The 11,036-nt window shown below is 37.1% G+C and overlaps 1 protein-coding gene across 1 annotated transcript; it reads right to left on the reverse strand.

Moving 5' to 3' along the window:
* Window positions 1-9,306: 9,306 nt before the first annotated feature.
* Window positions 9,307-10,014, reverse strand: LOC131675888 (uncharacterized). The gene has a single exon (XM_058955021.1). It carries the CDS (start codon window positions 10,012-10,014, stop codon window positions 9,307-9,309), a length of 708 nt encoding a protein of 235 aa, XP_058811004.1.
* Between the last annotated feature and the right edge of the window lie 1,022 nt (window positions 10,015-11,036).

The raw sequence follows: 11,036 nt of genomic DNA on the forward strand, positions 1-11,036 counted from the left end.
TGGGAAAATGTACTCGGTTTGGCTACCGTTCTGGCAAGAGCTGTAGTGATACGTCGCTGTAGCGGGCTGTACGGCTTGTGCAAATGTAAATATACCGAAAAAAATGTAGTTTATCGGTACCGTTGGCATCCCTGAATACGGTAATAGCTTAGCTATAGAACATTAATTAGGAGAATTTGATAAATATCATGCAACCAACATTTTCTCCTGTAATCGCAATCATAATTAATAAAATCAGCAAAATTTTCAAAATCACGTAAAATATGATATGTTTCAAAATTATAAATTACACTTTGGACAATGGTCAGGTGAAAAGCACTTGTGCGGGGGTAAACCACAGACAAACCGACATGACAACTAGAACGATTTCAGTGAAAGTTTTTAGCAAATAATTTAAACTAAATTACGTCGGAACAGTAGCTCCATCTGTATTTTCTGGTTGCAGTTGAAAACTGGAAAATCCAACCAGCGACAATCGTATTTTCTCTGGTTCTAAACAATGGAATCACGTCGAAAGTAGTGCGCTGTTTTTGTACAATGATGCGCTATCCAGCGCACTACTTCCGACATCATGGATTAGCACTAAACAGGAGAAAAACCGATTGTCGCTGGATGGATTTTCCAGCTTTCAACTGCAACCAGAATAATGAGTTAACATTACGTAGTGTCTCTCATAAAAAAAAACACTAATGTACGAGCTGAAGTTTTTCGTATTCAAATGAGCATCTTATATTAACTTTTCAAGTAGAAAGTTTAGTGGTATTGACTAACTTTGTGCTCCTGTTGACTACATGAAAGGTAAATCGAAAAAACAACATTTTTCAAACACATTGATTGATTACCCATTCCATTTTTGTTGCTCGAGAATGAAACGATTTTCTATCAGATTGCAAAGATTTTTGGTCAAAAATGCAGTATAAGTCTTTTACTCTGAATTTAGCATATTCCCCAATATTCTGTCAAATATCGTTCTATTTTAACAAAATCTTAGTTAATTGTCAACTGTTCAACAAACCCGAAACATATATTTCTAAGATTATTGCGCGCTTAAACAAACGTTAAGTTTAGTCAAACTTTTTTGAGCCATATTTCTTGAAATTATGGCTATCAATTTTCTCTTGACCAGATTTTTAATGTAGGAACTCTAAATAATACGTGACAGTTTTATCCATTATTAGAGAGTTGAGGCAAAATTTTGTAGCTCGTGCTGTCAAATACAAATGTTCGTTTGACAGTACAAGCTACCGATATTAGCGCCAACTCGAGATTATTCTTGCCAAATCTAAAAATAGTGTCATGCCAGATTGTCGGTGGATAAACAAGGGGGCATAATTCACTACTACATCAACGGGACAGAAAGCTCGTTGGACAAACACATAGTTTTGTTTTCTGTCGAGATTTCACAAAAGTGTAGCTTTAAATCGCCTTAGGTTATGTATTTATTAGGTTTTCAGAACGATTTTTCTGTTTTAGATTAGAAAAATGGGTACGTAACGTCAGAGACATTACCGTAATGAAGTAGCATGCACTTTACGTTGTTAATACGAATGCCGCAAATTTTAATAGTTTTTGAAAGTTTAATTGAATAAGTTATCTCGGTATTTCTAAAGGAAATAGCGAAATAACGGTAGAAGTATATCCGATTCTCTACTGTTGCCAAATGAATTGTTTCACTTTCATTAAATGCTCTTTTCAGTGTTACCATATGAGGATAAATATGTTCGAATATTTTAGATTTCGATGTACGTGTATCGATATTTCGGTATTTCCATTAGAAATAAAGAAATAACTGGTTTTAATACAACCTATCAGAAGCATATGTATTAACAGCCTAAAGTGTATTCTACTACACTCCGGTTATGTCTCCGACATTACCCATCCATCTTTTTTCATTTTCAAAAAAATATATCTTCGAAACCTCTAGATCTGACTCAAAAATATGTTTGGAGATGTTGTGTAGAATTGAATATTGAATAAATATAAATATAAAAGTATGGAGTACACAGTGAAAATCAAGAAAAACCAATTAATACGTAATTTGTTCATACAAAACCCAATATTTTTCAAAGTTCACCATTTTTTCTTGAAACTGCACTTAAATACCTTTCATTTGACCTATAACCGATAAAAATCGGTTCAGCGGTTTAAAAGTTATGAATTTTAAAAAAAACAACTTTTAAAAAATCAACGTGTCTAACGTGGAAAGGGACACCTAATGACGAAATAAAAAAAATGCGTATCTAATATTTTTCCGGTAATGAACGATTCTTCCAAATATTACAGAATTCTGAGAGATCGTATAACTTTTTATGGAATTGGTATATATATACTTTTTGGATTTTAGTGTCTAACTAGTGTTAATTTGGGTACTAGCTTAGATACATCGTCTAACTAGACACCCAGTTGGTGCTAGTTACTGACGAGGAGAATCCGAAACACTAAAACAGAAAACCGTACTTTATGTAAGGTATGTGCCCTTATGCACAAAAAATTTGGCATCGTCCAAAATTTTCCCATTTGGGAATTTGCATAATTTCAGGCGTTTGGGTCTTCAAACCACAAGACAGTTTCGGTTCATATTCTTCGTCGGCAAACAGAACTTCTGTGCTTACTATCGAGACATCACTCGGTATAAGCCAGTTGTTTAGTGTTCACACAAGACGTGTGACTTTTTGGTTTTTAGTGTCTAACTAGTGCTAATTTGGGTACTAGCTTAGATACATCGTCTAACTAGACACCCAGTTGGTGCTAGTTACTGACGAGGAGAATCCGAAACACTAAAACAAAAAAAAACCGTACAAACAAAAATCATTCCATAAAATAGGAGCCTCAAGCTTTCCAAAACACTTACCTTTTATTTTTACACTTTTATTTGTTGCTTTAATCACGATTTTCTATTATAATGATTTTTGTTTTAAGAGTGGCAAAACAACGAAAAACGTTGTAGGGTGATGAGCCTATTTGCACCATGTTTCTATTATCACCCTACCCATTTGAAGCCGTTGGTTAGAGCAGTGTCTGCCATCTTTGTTCAACGCATTGAGTCAAATGGTAGCGCAACAATAGGGGCACTCGATTCGAGTTTTCATTGTGCTCAAACACGTGAATTTTACTGTTTTCAACGCATTTGTGTTATTATATTGGTTCTTAACAACGAAGCAAAGCGGTTCATGTCAATTTTTACGCATTCCATTGATTGTAAGGCAAGAAATTACCGAATTAGTGAAGCACCTTGCTAAGTATGGTGAAAATAGGCTCATCACCCTATCTCCTTTCTAACAAGAACAAAGAATCAACTTCAGTTCTCAAAATTTCAATGTTTCAGAATAGCGTATAGCGTATATATATATATACATATACATATATATATATATATATATATATATATATATATATATATATATATATATATATATATATATATATATATATATATATATATATATATATATATATATATATATATATATATATATATATATATATATATATATATATATATATATATATATATATATATATATATGTGTGTGTGTAAAAAGGAAAGGGTAGATTGCAGAGGAAATACTTTAAACATAACTTTATTAAACCGAATTCAATATAACACGAAGACGCGATGCGCTCTGTGCAATGGGCAATTCAAAACTGCTTATTCTTTCACATTTCTCCAAGGGGTCTCACAACCGTCCCACACGGCCTTTCCTGACATTACTTCCGGCCCGGAAGTGTCCACGGTTTAATACGATCGCCAGCAGTAGATGTTGTTCTTGGTCCTTCTGCATCTTCGTCAAGTTTCCGTACCTCGTAACGGTCGTTATCCAAGGAGGATCCAAGGATGTGTTGGCAAGTTATCCTGTGTTGCGAATCTTTCGACCTAATTGTGACACCGAAGTGCATACTGACGCCAGTAAATTCGCATATATATATTGCAAGTAGGAGTTTGCCCACTACTTGGGTTCTTGTTTGCCCGGCGAACCCATCTTTTCAGGGCGGCCTAGGTGCTCCTACCGGAATTTCGGATTTCCGTAACACAACAAAAAAAAGTAAACAAATAAACTAAATTTACCAACTTTTATTCCTCCAATTCTCCTTTGCTGCACTGTGCGCTGCACGCTGCTCGGCAAACTGCTGCTTCTACTGGGGGTTCCCTCCGGCCGGGACAACAACGGCCGTGTATCGGGATTGTTTCAGTCGGCTGCTCCGGCAGCGGTCCTTTTCGATTAGCTAGTGAGGTGAGCAAGGCTCTTTTGTTGGAACCTCCCTAGCGACAGGGCGACTAATCGCCGGGTCCACTCACTTCCCGTGAATGACCCTGGTACATACCGCAGTAAACTACCTCTGGTGGATCCGTTGTCCTACCTGCTTAGCCCTCCTTTGCGATTAACTGTGGAGAAGAGCAATGCTCGTTCGGCTGATCCTCCACAGTGAGGGAGGCGTGGTATCACTGGGTCCTTTGTAGTTAGCCGGGGGAAGCGAGTGGCTCCTTTGCAATTAGCTTCCCATCTCCGGCGACCCAACACCACAAACTTACGCGCCTGAACCACGGGCCGGCACTTTCAACGGGAATCTACCGTCGCACACGCGCACTAAACTTTTTCGTTACGGTGGGGGGAAACTGTCCCGAAGAAAAAAACAATAATCTTATGGACGTCTGAATACTACCGTGGTTCGTCGCTTTCTGCTTTTTCCCGATGGCCGCCTTCCTCACTCAACCAAAACAAACTGCCAACCGCCTTGTCGCAGCTGTCAACGATGAGCAGCATAACCAGTGCACACGAATTTTCGCAAGAGGAGAGCGGTAGCCTACCTAAGCCCTATGTTACTAATTCACAAACATAAAACAAAAATTATCTAACCTATCTGTACGAATAAAACCGTTCACAAACGCGAAAATGAACAAAAATTTACAACTAAATGTGAACGGTACCGAACAGCGGTGAGCATAATTTTACGTAAACAATACACTCTATGGAGTGTATACGCAAAAAAGGGTATATATATATATATATATATATATATATATATATATATATATATATATATATATATATATATATATATATATATATATATATATATATATATATATATATATATATATATATATATATATATATATATATATATATATATATATATATATATATATATATATATATATATATATATATATATATATATATATATATATATATATATATATATATATATATATATATATATATATATATATATATATATATATATATATATATATATATATATATATATATATATATATATATATATATATATATATATATATATATATATATATATATATATATATATATATATATATATATATATATATATATATATATATATATATATATATATATATATATATATATATATATATATATATATATATCCATCCTTATTGTGCTCAGTATACCTAGGAAAGCAATCTATGTAACGCAATTATTCTTTGTCTGTTTTCAGCTTTCAACACCACACAGGACGGATCAGTAATGGACTCCAATCAGCTACATGTTGATTTTGTAAGACAACCCGCTTTTAGGCGTTCGACATCAATTAGTACTGCCCAGAATCCTTTTAAATATATTGCTGCAACAAGGCGCGATAGAGTTGAACTTTTACCCACAGAAGATAAATCTGCCGCTGCCGTGGAAAGTTTCTACCCAACATTTTTACGCAACTCGCACCACTATTTCCAACCTTCTGAAATTGATCGATTTAGGCCAACTGCAACAGGACGAATGAAATATAGTGAACAATCAATACTAGGGTCAGGTGATTTCGGTGTTCTTAAAGGAGGAACCTTTTACCAAGAAAGTGATCGTCCACTCAGATTGTTTCACGATTTTTACGGATTCAACCTGAAAAGCCATAACGGCCATCAACGACCATTCGCATCGCAGAAATCCCATTATCCCACTGACTCATCGGATCCATTTTCAAATTTTCGTGACTTCGCAGATATAAACGAATCTAACGATAGAGGTCAATATTCCGAATTTCACAATGTTTATACTAACATCGATAGTATTCGGTCTTCAAAAAAGAAAGTCAGTACAAAACCTGTAAATAACATCAAGGACCTGCTTGATCTTATCGATAAGGAAGTTGAATCGGAGCAAAACATTTCTAAACATATTAAAAAGAAATTTAAACTCGCTAAAAAACGATCAATTATTTTAAAACAATCAGCGTTGTGCACAGAACTCAAAAATGATTTCATGGTTGCGCTAAGTTAGAATGTAAAAATCCGTATGGGACGCGTGCAAATGTGTAATTTAGGCAAAATAGAGGCTGAAATAAATAAATAATCGATGAACAAACTACCCAACAAAGAGACCAATAGTGATCAAAGTTTCGCTTAGATATACTTGTAGATAGCCCTAAATTCTTATTAAAATTTGCCTATGTTAAAAAAATTCCATCTTTAAAACATGTTTCATGATGTTAAACTTGTTCCCCCTCCTTCATATGCCCCAAATGTTACATTTTGTCGCACCACAAATGCCTGTAACTTATTTTTATAATTGTTATTTTTCAGTATGCAACCGACCCATATTAATTGGCGATCATCATAATCAATGTCATGGCCGAACTACTCGATTGATCCGAAGCATGACCGAATGTATTTTGTCTTGAGCCACCATTCTCAAGTATCTTTGAACGTCATTTTCCTTGATCACACATTGCCAGCGAGTGCAGGATCTGAGCCGAAGTCACACCAGGTCCACTCCATAAGTTTACTTGTTATGGCAGTATGTCATTGTTATGAGTGTTAAAAAGCACGGTAATTGTTTACTTTAGCTACTTTCCCCCTGTAAGTGGAAAACATGTTTTTCTTTCGTGAATATGCTAATTTGGTGACCTCTGTGAAGTTGGCCGGAAAATTCGCGGAAATTCGATGATCTAAATTTTATTCGTTTGGTGGTCGTTTGGTGGTGATTGGTAGTCGATTTTTAACGTTTGATGGTGGGCGGGTAATTAAAAAAATATTAAAAAATTAACGTGAAGTTGGCCGGAATAAAATGAAACATCATTATTTCACTACCAAATCTATTCAGATCGATAGGAAATCGTTTGGTGGTCATGAATATGCAATTTTTTTGGTTTGGTGGTGAATAGTTAGTTAGTTATTAGCAAACACAACAAAGTGAAACTAACAACCAAGCATCTCCATTGAAATCCTTATCGGAGGAAGCGCATGGTGTTTCGTATTTTCAAAGTTTTACAACACGTGCTTTCACAAACTGTTTGTAATGCTAAATTTTCTTTATATTCAAAAGCATATATACCGCCGTTGTTTGCATATTCGTTCCGTCTCAATATCATAGAATATGTGTTAATCATGCGTTCCGTAAATTGACTGTCTACGCGAGGGTCAAAGGACTGAGTCGTGTTATTGCATCCGCGGTTATAACGTCCGAATGGAGTGCGTCGCAACGTACGGGACATTATGACGCGCAAGTATGTATTATAATATCCGAAAGTAAGAATGTGTCAAAAGATCCGAAATCGTTCTTGTTGCAAGTCCGAAACGATAAAGCGTCAGTATTTCTGGGATCCTATAATGCATATGAATGTTATGATGTAAAGTTATTGTGTTGTATGATGTAAAGTTATTGTGTTGCAAGGTCTGGGAATAAATGGCAAACTCATAGTTTCGAATGTAATGTTGCATAAGAACTGCGTAATAACATGGGGATGTTTCATAAAGTTTGTGACGTTATGAAAACGAATATGCGTCATGAAGTACTGGACTGTATGACACATATGATTTAAGGATCATATTTCGTTATCAAAATCCTGGACACTGTATCGTACTTTTACACAGCAATAAATATGAATTTTATGTTAGACGTCATTCCAAACTTGATACAAATTACCAAACCATTATTCACAAAATGACGAGACTTACATGCGCAGTTGCATAAAATTCCAATTATTTTCATTTAAAGTAAAACTGTGAGATTTTAGAAATAAAGCGATATGGTAAATTAAATCAATCGTTAAACTATATCATTTTTTATGATCGTATATATCAGGGTTACACTGAGTGACTATATTCGTAAATCTGGCACGTATAGGTTTCGTTCAAACACAAATATAAGCAATTTTCCAGGTGAAGTTTCTATTTTAATTGCGAGTATTTTATAAATACCACGAAACGACTTTGGGAAGCTTAGTACGAATCGGGCTTATTAATCGAACGATTTTTTTGATGGAATATTTGAGAAAGTTTCTAATATTGTGCTAGGGAGCGCTATTTTGAAAAACAAATGTATTCCAAATAATTAGATTTTTGTTAGTAATAACACTTAATTAAAACAAGTAAATTTATCATTTTCATGGATCCGCTGTATAGTATCTTTCATCATTCTTTAAGTGAGACTATCAACTATGTTTGCTTAATCGGTGTGTGAATTGTAGAATATGCGTTAGTCAAATTCGGACCTGATACGAGATCGCAAAAAACCGTTTGAGGGGATAGTGTGCGTAATCGGTCAAGCTTTCAAGAAAACATTAGTTATTGCAAATCGATTGATAAATTTCAATGTTACACTTCAAAAAATTATGAATCTTATCGTTGACGTAATTTCAAACATGACACAATTTAGCAAAACGTAATTCACGAAGTGACGAAATATAACCGTTGTTGTGACCCTTACCAAATAGCGTTCCTCCGTGGTTTTAGTCCGTACCCGATTTTTCGTGTCCAATCGTAAATTTAGTTGGACTACCCTTGCGCAGATAGCGTCACTGTACCAGTTCGGAACTTATGTAATACACACATAACACATTACACATCAAACACTTCATTTCCTGACACTACTCAACATTTATTACTTTACACGTTTATTTCACTACGAACTATACTTTACTACACGATATTACAAACTAAGTACAAATATTCAAACGTCACTACGGACGGTGACGAACCTATCGCTATGAAGGCTGATTACGAATGACGATAATTTTAAACTCATACCACATACAGAAAGTTACAAAAAAACATGCTAGAGACTTCTCTCGAAACATTAATTTCTCCTCTCATCATTTTATCCCCATCTCTCCTCTCTTCAATGTCTCTCACTTCTTTCGTTAAGTTTATACACATATGCATTAACCAGTGAGAACGACACGCTCATTCGTCTCATCTGTCAATCATACAGCTATGCTGTGTTGAGATCAGTGCTAGTGTGAAACGTCAACATTACCGGCCACCTAAATTAGCTAAGTCTAATTTACATATATTGGATCATCGAAAAAACAGGTATGATTAATTTTCTAACAACTTTTCTTCAATTTCAGTTGCTGCTCGTTGCTGTTGCTGCATCGCCAATTGCTGGTCGAAAGGAAATGGGAACAATCTGCGAATCGGTCGTATGTATGTTCCACTTCTTGTTTTGATGGTTGCAACACGATGTCATCATCGCCGGGTTGAAGTGCTTCGATCCTTGCTAGTGGCCAAGCGACGGAAGGTTTTCCATCCTCCTGCAGCAATACCATTTGGCCAACACGGATGTCCACCGGAGAACTGGATTTCTGCCACTGCTGATTGAGCTCGGTAAGATATTCCTTCCGCCAACGTTGCCAGTGATGTTGAATGAATTGTTGCAACTGCTGATAGTGCCGCAATCGGTTTGTTGGTATTTCGGTGTACTGAGGGTCCGGGAGGGTTAAAAGTGGACCGCCAGTCAGGAAATGGCCGGGTGTTAGTGCGTCTAATTCGGTCGGGTCATCGGATAGTGGCGTTAGTGGGCGAGTGTTCATGTTTGCCTCGATCTGGTAGAGGACAGTGACCATGTCCTCGTAGGAAAGTTTTCGGCAGCCGATTGTTTTTACCAGAGAGGACTTTGCTGTCTTAACAGCCGCTTCCCAAAGGCCGCCGAAATTTGGTGCTCGAGGTGGAATGAACCGCCAAGTGATTCCTTTGCTGCTGCATTCATTGATTAATTTTTCCTTATTGTGTTTGATGCTAAATAGACGATGCATTTCCGTGAGTGTGGTTTTTACTCCTTTGAAGTTTGTACCATTATCAGAATGGATTTCCGTTGGCAAGCCGCGCCGGGCAATAACGCGTCGAAGTGCGGCAATGAATGCGTCCGTTGACAAATCGCACACGAGTTCCAGGTGAGTGGCCTTGGTAGCGAAGCAAACAAACACAGCAATGAAAACCGTCGCGGGCCGCTCGTCGATGAACAGGTTTTAGGTATATAGGGCCACAGTAGTCGACACCGGTGATTGAGAATGGTCGACTAGGGACAATGCGTGCCTTGGGAAGCTGTCCTTGAGGTTGGGCTACAGGGACAGGGTTGTGGCGAAAACAAATTGTACATTTGCGACACACATAATTGGCAAGAGTTTTTCCGCGAACCGGCCAGAATTCTCGGCGCATTGTTGCCAGGGTCATTCGGGGGCCAGAATGAAAACATTGCGAGTGGAAATGCGCTGCAATTATACGAGATAGGGGGTGCTTGTTGGGAAGAGCCATAGGGCGCTTGGTTTGGTAGGTTTCGTTGGAGAAATTCAGCCGTCCGCCGACACGTATTATGCCATTCTCGTCTAGGAAAGGATATCGATTTTTCAGGGGTGATTTCGAGGGAACCGGACGTTTTTGCTTCAACTGAATCAACTCTTCTGGGAACACTTCTTGTTGAACCACCTTTACTAAGGTTTGCTTTGCTTCTTGCAGCTCCACCGTCGAAAGGAATGCTTCATATGCATATGCATGTTTAGAGCGGCAGCGTGTAATGAATCGACGAAGGTAAGCAGTGATTCGAACTAGACGCCCGAATGAAGAATAGCGCTCAAATAACGGGTTTTCCTGCGACGTTGACTGAACCACTAAAACCGTTTTCTTTCGTTCCAGGATGTCCTCGTTTGGAAGAAGAGGGTTTGCATGTTTTGGCCATTTATCTACTTCGTCTGCTAGCCATCCGGGACCACTCCTCCAAAGAACGTTGACGATGAAATCTGCCGGCAACATACCACGCGAAACGTGATCCGCCGGATTA

This window comes from Topomyia yanbarensis, chromosome 1, assembly GCF_030247195.1.
Source record: "Topomyia yanbarensis strain Yona2022 chromosome 1, ASM3024719v1, whole genome shotgun sequence".
NCBI classification, from domain to species: Eukaryota; Metazoa; Arthropoda; class Insecta; order Diptera; family Culicidae; genus Topomyia; species Topomyia yanbarensis.